This window comes from Arvicola amphibius, chromosome 12, assembly GCF_903992535.2.
Source record: "Arvicola amphibius chromosome 12, mArvAmp1.2, whole genome shotgun sequence".
NCBI lineage: Eukaryota > Metazoa > Chordata > Mammalia > Rodentia > Cricetidae > Arvicola > Arvicola amphibius.
The window spans coordinates 105,208,839-105,228,228 of record NC_052058.2 but is presented as its reverse complement, the minus strand read 5'-3'; the positions used below and the strand labels follow the sequence as shown (position 1 = coordinate 105,228,228).

Here is a 19,390-nt window from a genome sequence, read left to right as displayed (position 1 = left end):
ATTTTATTTGTCCATCTTCCAACTTCACTTATTTATTTCAAACAGTAGGGAACCAAAAGTCCAATTAAAATATTTGCATTGAGGGTACACATATAAACAGTGTGAGAGTTAATATTTATTGTCAACTGTCAGTGTCTAAAATCACAGAAGAGCAAGCCTCAGGCCATGCCTCTGAAGTTAGAAGTTAAGAAACCTATCCCACACATGGGCGGACAATCCCATGGCCTAAGTTCTAGACTGGAGACAAAAGAGGAAGTGAGCTGAGCAATCAATATTCTTTCTCTTTCTTCCTACTGCCATTAACCCCTTGATACCATTCTTTCTCTTTCACGATGGACTACCCTCAAACCATGACTCTTTCCTCTTGAATTGCTTTATTAGTATAATTTATCAGAGAAGAAGAAGAAAATAATCCACACAAGGTGCACATGCACACACATTTTATAATAATATAGAGAAAATACATGATAAATGAGAGAAACACAATAAAATATTTTTATTAAAGTTTTGTTTACCAGGGATTGAAAAGTCACTCACTTCATGTAATGTTCTGTGACTTTCTCAGTGAGAATGTGTTGGCATCAATTGGCACAACTAAAATCCACTTAAAACCTGAGAGGGGCCTTGTGAAAGATTCTATGGTGCAGGAGGCCCTTCTGTCTTATTTTGCTTTTATTGGCTAATAAAGAACCTTCCTTGGCCTGTTGGGTATGGCAGAACTTAGGTAGGTGGGAAAGGATGGAGCTGATTCTGGGAGAAGAAAGCAAGAGGTCAGAGAGAAGCCGTGGATCCGCCGGAGACAGACACTGGGAATTTTACCCAGTAAGCACATGCTGCATGCCAATATACAGATTAATAGGAAATGGGTTAAATCAAGATGTGAGAGTTAGCCAATAAGAGGCTAGAAATAATGGGCCAAGAAGTGATTTAATTAATACAATTTCTGTGTGGTTATTTTGGGGCTAAGCAAGCCATGTGGCTGGAACAAACAAGCTGGCCTCCGTGCAACAATTCTAGACACAAAAGAACAGAGTTTTACACAGTTTCTTGGTTGCCACAATTTTTTTCTGGATGAGCTTGCAGCTAGTAAGGGGCACAGTGAAAACTATGTGGATTCTTTAAAAAAAAAAAAAAAACTGTGGCTTCCTGATTCACCAGCATGAGCGGCTCTGACTATTTTGGGAAGTTTGGCTTCAAGCATTTAAATGGGGTTTATGGATAGCATAGTGCAAGGTACTTGGTGACAGCATGGACCAACAAGTTATCAGAATTGAGGGAGTGAGTATAGCTCCCATCCGGCAGTCTTAAGCACTAACGGACTTCCACCATATTGGACTGTGCAGAACAAGCAGGAAGTACCACATATACCCTTGTAATGGCACAGCTTACATTTTTAAGAAGTGCATATCATTTCAAGAATCACTCCTGGACTGTAAAGAATTACAGATACACAATAAAGACAAATTGAGATGAAAAAAAAAAACTCTAAATGAGATGCATGTGTTGAAAAATAGGCTTGGGAGAGAGAAGAAAAAGAGTATAGAGAGTTATAAAAAGAAGTAAAAAATGAAATAAAGTCTTTAAAGAGACAAAGTACAGACAGTCATAGATTAAAAGAAATATAGAAAAATAAGTCACATAAAGATGGAATATACAAACAGAGTCTAGATTATGTATATTTTTGTGTTATCTTTGAATTTTTTGACTGCAGAGAGACATTTGAGTCTAAGGATATGTTGTTTTAGAAAAGAGTATCTGCTTTTGTTTCCACAGAGGATGAGAACCTATGAATTGCTTCCAGACTAATATGGCTTGATTGACCAAGCTACCCTGAAAGGTTGTCTTAAACACCCCAAAAATTACTTAGCCCAATAAACAGCAGGAAAAAATTTGGACAGAAATATGCCCATAAACTCAAATATTGTCTATAACTATTTGTTTACATTTAAATGTGGATAAGATATAAAGATTTGCACTTGGTATGGATTTTACCTTATTGATACAAATTTAAGGTTCAATTTTATTTATAATGTATACTTTTGCTCTGCTTTAATAAAGTATTTATGTTTGTGCAGCTCATTTAAAAAACGTGTATAATAATAATAAGAAATATAGGTTAATAATATGTCCTCTATAATAATCAAGCTTGTAAGTCATGTTAGTTAGATTTTCCTAGATATCAGAGATGGATTTCTAGGTGATAGACATTCTTCAAACCTTGCAAAGACTACAGGATATGGCATTTTAAGATGTTTTAAAAATGTGTAGCGTCTTAGCATGACAACTAGACACATTTACTCCTGGCAGCACTATTACTTCAAAAGAAGATGGGCATTGAGGAAGTTTCCTTATGAAGTTGGTTAGCCATTTGGGCAAAAACTGCTCTTGCCTGGACTGCTTGATGAACTGGACATACAGGACCCAAAGAACAAATGACTTCTAAAACTTGCCTAAAAGTGAGACAATCCTTTGAGGTTCTGGCTTAATGAATGAGTCCTGCAAGACATTGTGTAGGACACCAGAAGAAAGTGACTGACAAACTGCCAATATAGGTGGAACTGTCTTTGAAGTTTCCTGCTTTGGTAAGTGTGCTGGATACTATGGGCCCGTAGGCTTAAGATGGATGCTACAATGATCAGAGGATTTGCGTGACTGTTCAGACAGCAAGATGCCTCTGTTAGTTCTAGAGTTTTGGGAAGTTGCTTACAGTGCACTTCCAGTTTACTTATGTAATATTATATCCTTCTGGAGTCTTTGTTGGAGTTGAAAAAATTATAGTAATAATTATAGTTTTCCATTAGTTATGATATAAAAGATAAAAATAGATATAAATATTATAACTATAATTTTTACTTGATACCTGCTTTGTTATGCGTAATTTTACTATGTTAAAGTTAAAACTTCCTTTTTATTTAAACAGAAAAGGGGGAGGTGATGTTGATTTCCATCTGTATGCGGTGAATACTATTGGTTAATAAAAACAACTGCTTTGGGTCTATAGCCAGAGCTATAGGGGAACAGAGCTGGGGGTGGGGGGAACCAAGCTGAATGCTGGAGAAAATGAGGCAGAGTCAGAGCACAGCCATGAGCCCTGACAAGAGAAAGACACCAGTTGAATCTGCCATTAAAGGCACAGCCATTGTGGCAATACACAAATTACTAGAAAGGGTTAAATTAAGATATGAGTGTTTAGCCATAAGAAGTTAGATTCAAGCAAGTTTTTAAATAATATAGTTTTCTGTGTGATTATTTTGGGGCTAACCAGCTAGGAACTAACTAGTTCCTACTACAAGAATAATGGGGTCAGTTTGTTCTCTCCATGTACCTCAGTATCCATTCTTCCTGGAAGAATATAGTCTCATTGTACTCAAAGCTGTATGAACCTTATGCATATGAGAAGCTGACACTTACATATGTTTCTGGCTAAAAAGCAGATTCTTAATGGCAGGGTCCATGTATGTCTCTCTGAAATACTAAATGGTTTCTGCCATTAGGAGTGCTGAGAATATTTGTCACATTGGTAATTTTGAAGAAAAAAATGTTGGTATTATGGGGAAGGGAGAATTGTTATTTAGTAAAATATACAGCTGGACTGATGTTTTAGTTAATACCGCACTCACTTTGCAAGTATAAGGACCTGAGTTGGACACCAGGTGTGGTGGCAGGTACCATAACCTCAGAACCTGGTAGGTAGTGACAGACAGAATTTTGAAGCTCATAGGCCAACCAGACTATACTAATTGGTGAGCTCGTAGGCAATGAGAGATGATCTCCCAAAGAAATGAAAGGTCATGCTGGCCTCCATGAAAGGTTATCTTCTGGCCTCCACATGACCTCCACATGGCTTCTTCCTTCTTTGGGCATGTGTGTGTGTCCACGTGCACACACATACACTCAAACTCCACAAGCATACAAAAATAAAATGAAATGCAGAGATCAAGGTTAATCTTAGAGTGGTCCCCCCCTCTCTGAACATTCTGCTTCCATTTAAAACCTCTTCTCAATCGTCAAGTTTCTGAGTAGTTTTTCTGTAGCTCAAACTTGTGTCTTCTAAGGACTCTCCCACCCTCAAAATCTACCCCAGTCCTCCTGTGTGTCGTGTGTTTGTATGTGCGTACGTGTGTTTGATTGTATGTGTTTGAGAGAAAGAGAGAGAGAAAGAGAGAGAGAGAGAGAGAGAGAGAGAGAGAGAGAGAGAGGGAGAATGGGAACTTACATCCCAGAATTTACTATCATTTCCTTTATTTAAACACCAGGTCCTTTATTCACTGAAAGTGACAGCAGCAGCTTAGGGTGAGTAGGTCCAGAACTGGGAGACAATCGACACTAAACAAGAATAACAATGAAGAATCGCATAAAGTCCTGCCAGATCTAACTGCTGCCAGGCCAAGGCTCACAGCATACTTCTGAGTCACAAGCATATTTCCCCATCTGGCCTGACAAGCTATGTAAAATAAATTTGCCAGGTGAGAAACTCTGTTGACGTTCACAAGATTTATCCTTTTTAACTCTACACTGTGGCTTCTAGCCACAGTGCTGGCGTTAGAGTTTCCCATCCTACTGAGAGAACAAATGGGACTCCTTTTAAGCTGGCCATCTTAGCATCACCACCAGATTGCCGAAAGTACCTTAAAACCAGACAAAGTAAGAATCTTTCTAACACAAGATTGTTGCTTCTGTCCAGGAATCGCTGTGAGTGCATCCCAATTCCAGAAGGTTTAAGGGTAAACATCTTCACCAGCAGAACTTTCATTCTCCTTACCTTCTTTCAACTTGTAAGGACCCCTAATGTCTAAAGAGGAACTGATTCTCTTCTTCTTTTGAGACAGGGTTTCAAGTAGCGCAGGCAGGTCTTGAACATGCTACATAGCTGAAGTTGTCCTTAAACGTCAGTCCTCCTGCCTCTACTTCCAGCAGTGAGCCACTGCTTTGGGCTCATATGCATATTTTTCACTAAATAAACCCAAATTTCATTAAAATGTTCTTAGTTTCTGGTCCACTGTTAATCAGGTCAATAGCTTAATCCTGTAAATACACTAGGAATATGCTGAAGATAGGAATTCTTGTTAATTCCTCAAGCAGCATTTCAAAATCTTCAAATGAAGCCTTTACAGACAGAAATATCCATGGGAGATGATACAAGGTGGGAATAAAAAAAAATAATCCCAAAATCTAAGACTTAGGAAGAAATTCAAGACTTGCTGGTTGTTATTTTGCATATCACCTACTCCTCAAATTACTATAGTTTCCTCAGCAAATGTCACTTAATTGTTATTTGAAGACCTCTAATGGTAAGGAACTTAAAACCACTGGAGGCATTTGTTTCAATGGTATAATTTCTAAGCTCTGAAGTTTACTGTTAATGTTGGTCAAAGTCTTCTTTCTAGCTAGACTACTACTACAGAAATCAGATCGCTCCAAGTCTGTCTAGGTTGGTTTTTGCACATTTCGGGCAGTTTCTGAATCTGTCTCTTTTCATATGTCTCATTTTGAGACAGCACTAGGTTGCTTGTTTCTAGTCACTCACATTAATCATTCTAGTGATACCACCAGGAGAATTAAGGAAACAATGGGGCTAATGTCTTAGCTGTGTGTTTGAGGGATAAGGAGATGCGTGGAAGCACCACAGATGCTGAATTCACCATCTTCTACACTACCTGACTGCCCACCACAAGTGTGGTGGGAGCGTAGGACTTAGAGAAAGGGAATCAATGAGCATATAAAAGCCCATTAGCAGAGAAATCCCTCCCCTGAATAAAACATGTGATCAAACAGAAAATGTGCAAGTTAAATTCCTGGGCTGGGAATAGGAAGGTAGTTATACAAATAACGTATAAAAGAACATGGCCCTAAGGCCAGTTCCAACCCACAAGCCTACTGCTCTACTCAGAAATGCCTTTCTTCTTCTTAATGAACTGTCTGTTTCCACCACTATCCTTGTGTCTCTGGCCCAATTCTTTGTTCCAGCTTACAAGAACCTGGAAATACCAATGACTATCTTGTAGGATGGGATCCACATCTTTAACAGAGGGGCTTTCTGTATCAAGAGCCTCTTCTGTTAGCCAGAGAAGCCATGCTGCATACCTGAGCTTTCACATCTTCCTGAGACCTCCGCAGTCAATAGTTAGGATTTATTCATCTCTGTTTCCTGAATTTCATTGTAGTTTTTTAAATGTAAGTATCTACATGGTCAAGTTGGCTGTAGTAGAGACTTTAAGAACGTCTTGAAAGGAAGATACAAGTGAATATTCCAGGGAGGATTCAAGAATGATTTCCTGCTAAAGAAATGTCAATTATTTAAAAGAATTATGTGTTTCAAAGATTAAAGGATTAGCATTTTTCATCCAGCCCTAGTAATTAAAACAGACTTGCTGTGGTGATGCACATCCATAATCCCACCACTCAGGGGCTGGGGTAGCAAGCCTTAGAGTTCCAGGCAAAGTCTCCCACAAGAATAAACCAAACAGCCAAATACTATGGCATTAGGCAGAGTAAGGGAGGCTGCATCCCCTTGCTGAAGTTTATTTGTTGTTGTAAGAGCCAAGGTTCTTCTGTAAGCCCCACATGCCCAAGGGAAAGGTAACTTCCTAAAATGTGGGGAGTCATAGTTATTGGGAAACAATATGTCTGGTGTTTTTACCTCTCAAAACAAGAGTTTTTTTTTAACCTACTACACAAGATGTACTTGATCACATGTATATGGGAGGTACATAGGTAGAAAATACATCAGGATGTAGTTTTGTCCCTGATTGGACCTGATAGGAAATGCAATGCATTATGGGGTTTGTATTTTAAGCCCTTGCAAAGTGTGACTCTTGCAGGAAATCAGGGTGATTCTGACCAGAGTCCATTTTTTTCTAGACAGTACTTAAGTCTACTTGCTTCAAATCAGCTTCAAAACTGTGCAGTTAGTTTTTTCTCTCCAAAATCTCAGAATAAACTCTGTGCAATTATGAACAAGTTATTTGAAATCCTTGTACCTCAAGTTCATAGAACTGTAGAAACCTGAGAAAGGAAGAATATTAATTTCAGTGGCTAGCCAGATACTAGGAGAGTTAAACACTGTATGGTCTCATTTAGATAAATTGGATACAGTGATTCCTGTTGTGCACTTCATGTATCTTGGCAGTTATATTGTCAGAAGTATACTGTGAGTAGTGTAGGCATATGAAGGCCTACTCTAAAGACACTTTGGGGACAGTTGCATCTGTATGCCCATCTTACTGTGGCCCCAAAACACCAGGAGAAAGAGATACAGGTGAGAAGGGAGAGTGCTTGGCTGACCTCTCAGGAGACCATCTGGCCATTCCATGGATTATAGCTGTCTGCCCCTATATGTACCTGCTCGAATTGTCCATGCTTATGGTCCAAAGACAGCCTCACCACACTCAAAAGGCTTGGCATGGCAAGGCTGAAGATAAGATCTGTTGGCTTATTTTTGTACATAATCTTAAAAGTCTACTGAGAAGCAGGTGATTAAAGGGTCCTTGGGATTGAAAACCTAATCAAACCTCCTCTTTTTCCCCCTCCCTTTTTTGTTTTCTTCTCCCTTCTTCCTCTTTACTTTACTCCTCTGCTTACTCTTCCTTTTCCTTCCCCTCCTCCTCATTTTTCTCTTCTCTTTCTCTCCCTTATTTCTTGACTATTTATATCTTATTTTTTCTATCTATGTTTAGTCCAGAATAAATGACATCTGTATCATCTTATGGGCTCTGTATTTTTTTTTTGACCTTTAGGCTGGTTCATCCTCCACATTCCTAAGGTCTTATTATGAATTATTATGAATATATGAATAGTTCTTTATATTCAAGTCATATATAGTACATTGTGAGAAAGAAAGATAACACACACACACACACACACACACACACAAAGAAAACAAACAAACACCAAAAAATATGTAGTTTGCACCTGAGATGCAGACTTCATGCTGCCTTCCATGCATGTCATTTCTGCTGTACCACACCACACTCTACCCTAGATCTTAGCTTTGTGGTTGAGATGAATTGATCAAACGTCTGGAATCCTGTCATGGTACACGAAATAGAACCATATTCCTGACCACAGGACAGTTCTGTGTGAGATCATGTTATAGGGAAGTATGTATATGTTTCAGTGGCTCATTTGCTCAAACAACTGCTATACATGATAGGATTATGATTTCATAGAGTATGTGGTTCTATTAGGAGGTTCTAATCTGACATAGTGTGATTAAAAAGAAATCATATGATCATAAAGCTTGACTTCCAACTACTGCTCTATGTGTTAACATCAATATTTCTTGCATGATACAATTTCTGTCTTTTAAAAACATTCTTGTATCCATGAGGTCCCTTCTTTCCAGAACTCAATTCACATCATCATCATGTGTTCATGAACATCTCGACAGCTAGATGCTGTAGATAGCTCGAAAAATGAGAAGGGAAGGTTCCTTTGCAAATTCTATTGCACTGGGAATATCAACAGCAAAGAAGCAAGATAACAACAAACTGCAGCCTTCAAAAGACACTTGAGTTCATCTATGCATGTGATGTCAGAAAAAAAAAGCCCTGGAAGAAGGCATACATTTTGCAAATAATTGAAATAATTGCCAAAATGGAAAGAAATAGCAAAATTCCATTTATGAATCGGTAATACTCTTTAGCTAATTAGAATACTCTAAGCCTTGCCATTTCAGAGTGGCAAATATCACAGATCAACAGTCAGTGACTATGGAGAAAGAGTCTAAGAGAAAATCTGATTCTCATGAGTGAGGTTCTGTGCCACAGCAAATGGTTCCCACATCATATCTCTCTGAAAAACCTAGACAATGCTCATCTAGAGACAAAAACTAGAAGTTGTGCTTTGCCAGGCCACAGTGAAGAGCATGGCAGCAAAGATGACAGACACATGTGGAAACTGACCTTCTGAAATTCAGACCCTCCCTATGAGCTTTTATATACTTAATGGATTCCAGCATGGAATAAATAATAAAGAGTCACCACAGCATAATCAAGACAAATTAAAGTTGATGAATTTGAGACCTATGATGGCAAATTGACATGGTCCCAAGAAACGAATTATGGCTCAGGAAGGTTAAAGTGGAAGGAAGCATTCTGATGAGGCTGCCAAGCTGCTAGGCTGTGCATGGCACTGCCAAGCAGGAGCTGTACCTTCCGGCAAGGCTGGCCTTGTGGCTTCCTGCCACCAACACTCACCATTTTTGCAGAGCAGGAGAGCCAGAAAATCATGAAGAAGAGGAATTGAGGAAGAGCAAGAGGCTGGGAGCCTGTGCTGTCACAAAGCTCAGTGTGATGGTTTCCTTTGATGGAGCTGTATCTGCATAGATAGCTGAAGATGACCGGCTTTGTGTTCTTGGTCACCGGGTAAGGTTCTTGAAACATGTATATAACCGAGCTCCTGGAATCAAAAAGAGCTGAAATCTCTCTGCAAAAAAAGAAGAAGACGAGAACATACTTTCAAACACGTAGCCATTAAGCTACTTGAGGTAGCTATAATGCCTGCTTATTGTAGTAAGCTACTTGGACAAAGCACTATGTGAGCAGTATTAAAAAAATCAATGTGCTTCTTACTAATTTTGAGGCAGATCAAATCCATTCTTGTGTGTACGTTCACATGTGCAGATGAGGATTCGGGTTGATATTAGAGATATGTCCTACCCGTGTCACTCTCTACTTTATTGAGACACCGAACTAGACTGGTTAGAAAGGCTGGCCAGTGAGCTCAGGACTCTTATTACCTTGCCATCCTCCAGTGAAACATCTTTTTTTATCTTGTTTTCTATAGTGGTGCTGGGTATCCTGACTGAGACTCTTATGCTTGTGGGGCAAACATGCTGCTGACAAAGCCATTTGCCTAGTCCTCTGCATCCATTGTTTATAATTACAAATGTGATTAAGGAAGTTGATCAGAACACTAACTCTTTCTTAGTATCACCATGTTGTTTAGTGAGACAGTCTTTGTAAAGCACTGAGTAGGATTGCCCAGCAGGGTTTGGACATATGGAACCTCTATATTGCAAGAAAGTATCACCTAGAGCTGGGGAGATGGCTCAGTTGGTAAAGTGTTTGCTGCACAATTGGCAGGAGCTGATTTTAGACCTCCAGCACCTACATAAAATGATAGGTGTGCTGGCGTGTATATGTAACACCAGAGCTGGGGAGGCAGAGACAGGAAGAACCCTGATGTTCCTTGACTAGTCTAGAAATTGGTGAGTGCCAGCATTGTTATGAAATATTGTCCCAGAAGATAAAATGAAGAGCAATTGAGGAAGGCATTTATTAATGATCTCTGGACTCCAAATAAGTGTTAATGCATGCATGAGTACACACATACACCAGTATACAATGCTGCAAATACACAAACACAAAGAAAAAGAAGAAATTTTAACCTAAGTCCATCCCAGTTGCCTTTAAGTAAAATGTTACATTGCTGACTGTATGTCAGTTAACATGTTGCAATATTAAAATACTTATTCTGCCAAGATCCAGCTTGCTCTTGAGCTAGATTTCACTTTCTTCTTTTTATTTCCAGGTGTGAAAGAAAAGTTGCCTTGTATAGTAAGACATTTTAGATCTGTGTGCACACGTCTGACTGGAACACTATGTGGTAAGCTTGAGCTAATACGGATATGATAGCTTCTTTCCTTCTCAAATGAAGGGGTGCTAGGTTTATAATCTTTCTCAACATTCCCTGGCTATGTGTGGGACACTGAGAACATAAGCAAACTTGAACTTACTTCATATTGTCCTTGCCACTTTTCCGCTTTTGTGAAAATTCTGCTGTAATCGTGCCACCGAATTAATGTTACAAGTTTATGTATACAGTTGCCAGACCAGGACTATAGTGCAATTTGGGCAAGGTTCAGAAGAATGTTTTGGTTTTAATCAAGCAAGTCGCATCAGTGATTCTTATGTGAAAAATAGGAGGCATACACTATGGCCATGAAGATGTTGGCTCATGATCTGCTTGATACAGGTTGTTTCCTAAGGACTTAACAGGTGCATTTTGAGCTAGTATTTTTTAGTTAACAAAATAAGCCTTTACTTGATGTTTATGTATACAGTCAAATGTATATATGATTCATAATATATGAAAAAACATATATAGATATGGGCATATAGATTATGATTTTTCTTCTTCTTAGGAAACTAAGTTAAAAACAGAAAACATGTACAATTAGACCTACCACACAAAAAAATTCTCATTCTTTTCCTTAAACTAGTATTAATCATAACTAATGTTTAGACATTGTTTGTTTCAATATAAAGCCTAATTCAACAACACTTTGAGATTCTGCTTCTCAATCATTTTTCTTCTGTTTCATGACAAGCAGATAGAGGTACTGGAATGGGTTTAGTTTTCCCATATTACTTATGAATAAAATCTAAATTATATTCAGTGAATTTTATTTTTACTTATTATTTTAACTTCTGATAATTATAACATTTCAAAAATAGTAAGAGCGAGCATTGGGAGAGAATTTGTATGCTGTATGCAGTATGCACTGAGTGCTAAACCATGATTCCTCTTATAAACTCTGCATTTTCCACATATTATAAATGCGAAACTCAGGAATTTTGAGATTATAAATACTTAACTACTGTCTCAGAGGGACAATGGTAAATGAATAAGAACCAGAAACCAGACTATTTCTGGAGAAGATTCAGTGACAAGTGAATTAAGTAAGAGAAAATAGTGCTTACAATGGGAAAACTATTGTAATGGTTAAAAACTTATGCTTACAAGTATTTATGATATATGCAGGAAATAATTATAGGATGAAATATGTTGGCATAAATAAAATATACACTATGATTGCACATCTCCACTATATCCAATATAAGCACTATTTTTGTTCATTTGCTTATTAATGATTGTCTGTATAGTTAGGCTTAACTTTCTAGTTTGTAATCAATTTCCAAAATTTATTATCTAGAATTTTTAGTGATGAAAATATTCAAGTGATAGAACTGATCACTCAGTCAACAATGGGAAGAGAGATGAAGGCAAAGAGGTACACATGGATAAATCATGACCAGGTATATGGATATTTGCAGGAAAACGAATCGTGTCAAGTCTACCAAGGTGGCTGAGAGGATAAAGAAGTTTGCAACCAAGCCTGAGGATCTGAGTTCAGTCCGTGGGGCCATGTGGTAGACTGAAAGAAGCTGTTTATAAAAGTTGTGCTCTAGCATTACAGGTGCCCTGGCACACAACATACACACACACACACACACCCACACACACAGAGAGAGAGAGAGGAGAGAGGAGAGAGAGAGAGAAGAGAGAAAGAGAAAGAGAGAGAGAGAATAATAAATAATGTAATTGTAATTTGGCAAAGAATAAAATCATGTAAAGACAAATCTTGCATTAAATATAAAAATTAACTCAAAATGTAACAAGGTTCTCAATAGAAGAACTAAAATTATAGTATACTTAGAAGAAATCATAGATATAAATTTTTGCATTCTTAAACCCACCATTTTTTCTCATGTATGACAATAAAAGTAGAATCAATAAAAGAAAGAAAAGATAAATTATGTTCCATCAGAATGTAGGAACTTTTTTATCTTTCAAAGATAAAATAAAGACTGTGAGAAGAAAACTCACAGAATGGGAGGATAAATTTGCAAATTTTCTATAAAGAACATATAGTCAGAAAAAAAGAAAAATTGAAAATGAATGGCAACCAGAATAAAGATCTGAAAAAGATTTGAATATGCAGTCTTTTACAAAAGATCTAGCAATGAATGGTAATGATGTAAAACAAGGTTTAGGATGACTAGTCATTAGGTATGAGCAAGTCAGAAGCACAGTATGCTACCATTTTCATTCCATTAGGCTGTCTGTTCTAAGACTGACATACAATAACAGGTGTGTGAGAGTGCAGAAAACACTAGACCTTTGTGCACTTCTGGTAAGGATGGGAAATCTGCAACCTATATTGAAAAATGATTGGGCCATTCCTCAAGAAATAAAACACCCTTAGCAAGGTGGTTCAGCAGGTAAGTGCCTTGGTCTTTCACCAAGTTTGTAACCTGAGTTTTATACCTAATGCTATACAGCGATGTGAGGTCTAAAGGGGAAAACCCCATGTACCAGCAAAACAGCAGGCCAATTGAATTGGTCAAAAATGAAATTCTAGGCTTAGTTCAAGCTAAACTCTAGGAAGATTTCTAGTGGATATATCAACCAAAGCTCACAGGCAGCATTTCTCAGGAACCCGTGAAATGGGTTTCTGCCTAACGGAAAGGGCCAGTTCCCTTCGCATATACCTGTGGTTACCTATCAAAGGCCAAGGCCAACATCCAGGCTCCCCTGGTACCTGACACATGTATCTGTTACACAGTTCAAATGCTACACTAGAATCCTGCCCCACTGAGCTATCTCACCTCCTCCACTATGCTACTTCTCAGGTTATTATAGATTACAAAACTGGCAAGTCCCCTACTGCTGCCCCCACTCCTGCTTCTCTTGCTAGACTAACTCTTATATTTTCTTCTACTTCTTTGCCAGCCCCCAACCCCTGCAAGGGAGGTTGCCCCAGCCAGTCATATTTTCTATTTTTTCTTTCTTTTCTTGACTCTTCCAGATGCTGCTGTGTGTTCTCTCTTTCATATCCACAATCAACAAAGGTATGCTCTGCATGGAACAGCCTTTTCCATGGTTTTTCCTCTGGGCCATCACTGACAGGGGGAAGACAAGAAACCAAGTTCTGATGGTTTCTTCACTGTATCGTCACAAACAGATAGAAGAGAAACCGAGTTCTGAAAGTTGTTTAACTTCTACAGGACCACATGGCACATATGGACCCCCAAGAGCTTAACTTGCTCAAATAAATAATGCAACAAAGTAACACAAATTAAAAATAAATCATGGCATTTCCAAACATGCACAAGAGTCTCAGTGGTAGTAATATGAAGCATCAGAAAGTGGGGAAAGGTTAGTGTCCACTGACTGACAAACTGGCAAGCACAGTTAGGAGTATCCACAAAACACTTTAGCAATAGAAAGAAAAAATCACCATGGCATGAATGAAGTGACAGCACTATCTACTGGGAGAAAGGTTACACAAAGAAGAAATATGTATTAGGGTTCCTTTTTAAGAGAATTCCAGTCTCAACAAATCCACAGAGACAGAAAGAGGAATGGCTTCCAGGGTTGCAGAAGGTTGCTGGTGGCCAGGTGTGTTTGAAGTGGCTGACAAAGAAAAGAATCTGAAACTAGGTAGGGGATAGTATGTGCAAAAGCAGCAAGAACTAGGACAGCATACCCCTTAACAGATGGGATTTCTTTGGGTTTGAATTTTATCTAACTAAAAGACTAGCAATAAATAAATGTTTTTAAAACACACACACACAAAAGCTACATTCCTGGAGGGATATTTCTATCATATTTTTATTCAGAATGAAATCAGAATCTCAAATGAGAAAAAGTCCTAAAGCAAAGCAGGAAAACAAATAAATCAAACGTTCTCAGCAAAAAGCGTGATTGGCTTTAACATCACCTGGGCTAAAGAGATGGCTCAGAGGCACAGCGCTCTTCGTCTTCCACAGGACCTTAGTTTGGTTCTTGGCACCCATGTCAGGCAGCTAACATCACCCTGTATCTGCAGTTCTAAGGAATCTCTGATTCTCTCATCTGGTCTCCTTAGGCTTCCCCACACACATGACATAAAGGTACATAATAATTCAAAAATAAAAATAAACCTTATAAGCAACCCAAAAAGGTAGAGCCTGCTGGAAAGCAGCTGGGAGACTTTGAAAGGGAATCCTGGGATCTGCACACATCTCTCTCTCATTTTTGCATCACAAAAGCTGTAAGAAATAGATTTTTTTCTGCTACACGTACCTGTTATGTCCATGTCAACAAGGACACAAAAGCAATAGAGCCAAGGAACTTTGGAATGAAATGTCTAAAATTATAAGTCCAGATGAATGTTTCTTCCTTGTTATAGTACTATAAGGAACAGGAAATGGGTGATTTTGCCCAGGATTGGGAAATGAACACACATCCTTAATTCCATCCTTGATGTCCATGTGATAACAAATCTCATCACTGACATACATGACGCTGCACTAAAAAACAGGAAGAGCACACCAGCAGGGGCACTCTTTGTTAAGGGTTCTCTCTTAGAACATGACTCTCCTTTCCAGTTCCAAATTACATTTCCCAGGGGGAATTGTAAAGACAAATATTTGGTTAAAAATATCTTATATCCAGGGGATCATTTAATTTCAATAAAGAGGTAGAAATCAGAAGTCCCAAAGTAGGCAGGACCCTAAAAAGGCTAAGAAGGACACAGTTGTTTATTTAACTGATGGGTTGAAATGAGAAACAAGGTACTTTACCAATGCAGGCAAAAGTTGTGTCAGTATTGACAGAGGAGGATGGAAACAAATGTTGGAGGAAAGGGGCCTGTAACAGTGAGGCTACAACTATAGGATAGGTTAGGTGATATTTGGATGTCCCTTGAGAGATGCAGGAAGGGTCTTTGTTCAAGTTTCCCCTGTTTCTCGAAGATTTTGATACAGAGGCTACAGGACACTGTAAACTTTGATGTCATGTCTGGCCTGTATCTGCATTTGCTCCTTGTAACGATGGGACTATGCATGGAGGTTCTCCAACCTTGCAGAGAGTGTTAGTGGAACTTTTCCCATGTGAAAATTGAGAACACCTTTGTCTTTGAATTATTTTAAAATGTATTTTTTAATTACATGTTGTTGTTTGGCCTCATGAGGCCAAGGTGGGAGGCCCAGTGTAATTTCCTTAGCCTAACTTGACTTGCTGTGAGGCCTAGTCTATCTTCCTGAGCCTAACTACAGTTTGGAGTCCTTTCTCTGGCTACCCGACCTAGACCCACCTCAGCGCAGCCATGTCTAGCATGTCAGAATATTATTGGCCCTTGTTCCTTACTCTGCCTCAAATCATCCCAAGCTTCTCCACCCCTATCACAATGCTGTATAAGTCCCTGCTTGATTTCATTAAACAAGATCCTGCTTTGACAGACTCCCGACTCAGTGGGTGTGTTTCTCCCCAGTGGTCAATGGGGGTTGGGAGAATGAGTGGGTTGTACTCACCATCCTGCTCAGCCTCAGGGAGAGTCTGGGACTTCCAGCTTTCTGACAGAGAACCCGGAAGATTGGTGCCCCATATAAGGAATGGAAGAAACGCTGATGGGCCAATTGGTCTGTGAGTGAGTGTACCCCCATTAAACATGGGGCAGTTCTTTACTAAACAAAATCCTGCTTTGGAACCAAGTTCAGTGTACCTGACTAAACAAAATCCCACTTTGGAACTTAAACAAAATCCTGTTTTGGGATTCAGTCTGCCAGCTCCAGCCAAGTCTGATGTGCCACACACCTTATGCCCCTGGTACAAAAAGGGATTCCATTGGACCAGGGATTGTAGGTCCAAGTTCAATCTCTAGAGAGAGCCTTTAAACTCCCTGAGAGACATCTGCAGTCCCCATTAAATAAGGGGACAAGGGCAGTCAAAGCACATTGGCCAGTATCTTTGATACCCAGACTAAGACCAAAGGTGGCCCTAACAATAAGAGATAGAACCTTTAATTTACTTACAGACACTGGGGCCAGTCTCATGGTCATCAGAAAAGAGGATCCCCCCTCCTCTTGGCAGCTGGTCCCGGGGACACATCTACTTGGTGTGGGTAGGCAACCTGCATCATGGGTGATGACCAACTGGCTACCCTGAACTGATTCCAATGGTAATCGTGGGAAGGTGAATTCCTTGGTGGTATCTGGCCTAATTGCCAATCTCCTTGTGCAAGACATCCTCAGGGAGGCTGAGGCGTGCATTACCATTGACCATAAGGTCTTATGTGAGTTACAATTTAAATAGAGACAAGCTGCCCATCTTAATTCTCAGGTTTACCCCCAATCCTAAGAGCCACTGCTCACTCTCCAGTGCCAAAAATCCATTGTTAACCTGGTGACCCCATGTGGGTTGAGCAGTGGCTTCTACCTTCTTTTAAGTTACAACAACTTGATGCCCTTGTTAAAAAAACAACTGTAATTGGGGTATGTCCAGCCATCTATGAGTCCTTGGAATTCCCCTGTTTTAGTTGTAAGAAAAGCTAATGGCTCCTGGAGATTTTTACATGACTTAAGAAAAATTAATGAGAGGATGATCCGATTTGGGACACCCCCAGATCCCATTTCGGTCTCCCCTGGTTATCCACCAGTCCTAACACTTATTACCTAACAATTTCTGATATTAAAGATTGCTTCTTCTCCATCTTATTATATCCAGATATAAAGAAGTTTGCATTCTCACTTGTTGAAGTTAAAACCTTCCTTTTTCATTTAAACAGAAAATGGAGGTGATGTGGAAGTCCCCTCTGTGTGCTGTGATTACCATTAATGAATAAAGAAACTGACTTGGCCTGTTGATAGGGCAGAACTTAGGTAGGCGGGAAGGACTGAACCAAATGCTGGGAGAAAGAAGGGCAGAGTCAGAGAGATGCATTTGGAGCCTCAGGAGACAGATGCTAGAAATTTTACCTGGTAAGCCACTGCCACATGTTGATACACAGATTAATGGAGATGGATTAAATTTATATGAGTTAGCCAATAAGAAGTTAGAGCTAATGGGCCAAGCAGTGACTTAATGAATACAGTTTCTATGTGCTTATTTCAGTTCTGGGTGACCAGGATGAACAAATGGGCCCTCCTCCTACATTCATTGCCCTCAACTACCTTCTGGGGCCCAGAACGGAGGTTTGAATGGACTATGTTACCTCAGGGGATGGCTATAGCCCACCCATATGTCAGTATTTAATGTTATATATCTTTTCTTCCTTAATAGTACATCCCAATATTTTATTTATATTATATGATGTCATTATTTTTGAAACCCTCACATCATCAGGCCTGCGTGACCTCACAGCTAAAGGATAATAACTTCAAGGTAGCTCCAGATAAAATTCAATCTATTCTTCCCTTTAAAATTGTGGAACCCAGCCGGGCGTTGGTGGTGCATGCCTTTAATCCCCGCACTCAGGAGGCAGAGGCAGGCGGATCTCTGAGTTCGAGACCAGACTGGTCTACAAGAGCTAGTTCCAGGACAGGCTCTAGAAACTACAGGGGAAACCCTGTCTCAAAAAACCCCCCCCAAAAATTGTGGAACCCATCTTGATTTGGTTTCCCCAGCCAAACATCAAATACACATCAAGGATTCCTATACCCTACCTGAACTCCAAAAGGTACTAGGAGAAATAAATTGGATGAGACCATGCATATCTTTTCCACAAATAGTCGGCTCCATTGTTTGAACTCCTAAAGGACCTCAATCTCTCATCCCAAGATACTTCATCCTCTCACCATCAACAGATCTTATGTCAGCTCCAATAGGCCATTGACATGGCACCCATGATGAGCTTTGTTCCTAACCTACCTGTCTTCTTAAATATCTGTCCTGGGGAAACATTGTGTACTGCATTATTAACATAGATGGGGGAGCTTATTCATTGGGTTCACCTCTCAGTGGACCGAGTTCCCAGGGTCTATTCCACAACCAATTAGATTGCATCATTAAAGGCAGGGATATTTTGGTCAGGACATTTGGCACAGAACCTTATTCCCTTATTGTTCAATTTAAAATCACAGATTTCACCTGGTTTCAGAGAAGTAATGGTCGAATTGCTATGGTCATTGATGGATTCTCAGGAAAAATTGATTGCCATTATGGCCTTCACAAATGAATGAGCTCCTTTTCTCATCTGGAGTGGAGGCCCCTTAAGCTTTTTCTGACTAAACCCAACCCTGATTTTCTTAGTATTCACTGACAGGGATTGGTGGCACTTTTGTATTTCCACCTATCCTATGGGGAGAGGAGCCGATGCCTATAAAATCAATTTCCTATGAGGTGGAGGAATTCACACAAATTTAAGAATTATTTGCTGTTATTATGGCATTGGATTACATACCAGAGGCATTCAGTCTACTTTCTGATAGCCTCTATGTTGTAAATTTTTTGCCCAGTCTGGGTGAGGCCCATATTAAACTAGACTCCAGTCCTATATCCCCTCTTATGATTCAAGCTTTCCTATTACTTAAACAAAGGATTAATTCCATCTTTCTACAATATCTTAGAGGTCACCAAAACTTACCTGGATTTCTCTCCAAGGGATACCAGCAGGCTAATCACCCAGCCTCTATGCCTCATTGCAATACTGCTTTAGAAGCAAGACATTTCCACCTTTTCACCCATGTTAACTGGAGGGGCCTAAAATATAGGTTCCCACAAGTACCAGTTGGACTTCAAAAATTTTTTCAGACTTGTAAGTCCTGTCAGCCTTTCCTCCAGGTTCCTCCCTCCAAAATATGGGGAGCTATCCCCAGAAGCTTCATCCTAACCATCTCTGGCA

The 19,390-nt window shown here is 39.4% G+C and overlaps 1 protein-coding gene across 1 annotated transcript in view; it reads right to left on the bottom strand.

Moving 5' to 3' along the window:
- Cntnap5 (contactin associated protein family member 5) overlaps positions 1 to 19,390 on the bottom strand; it is a 954,245-nt gene that overhangs the window by 120,890 nt on the left and 813,965 nt on the right. Inside the window, 3 exon segments of the mRNA XM_042054039.1 lie at positions 9,198 to 9,231; positions 9,233 to 9,346; positions 9,348 to 9,424. Coding sequence (XP_041909973.1) covers positions 9,198 to 9,231; positions 9,233 to 9,346; positions 9,348 to 9,424 — 225 coding nt within the window.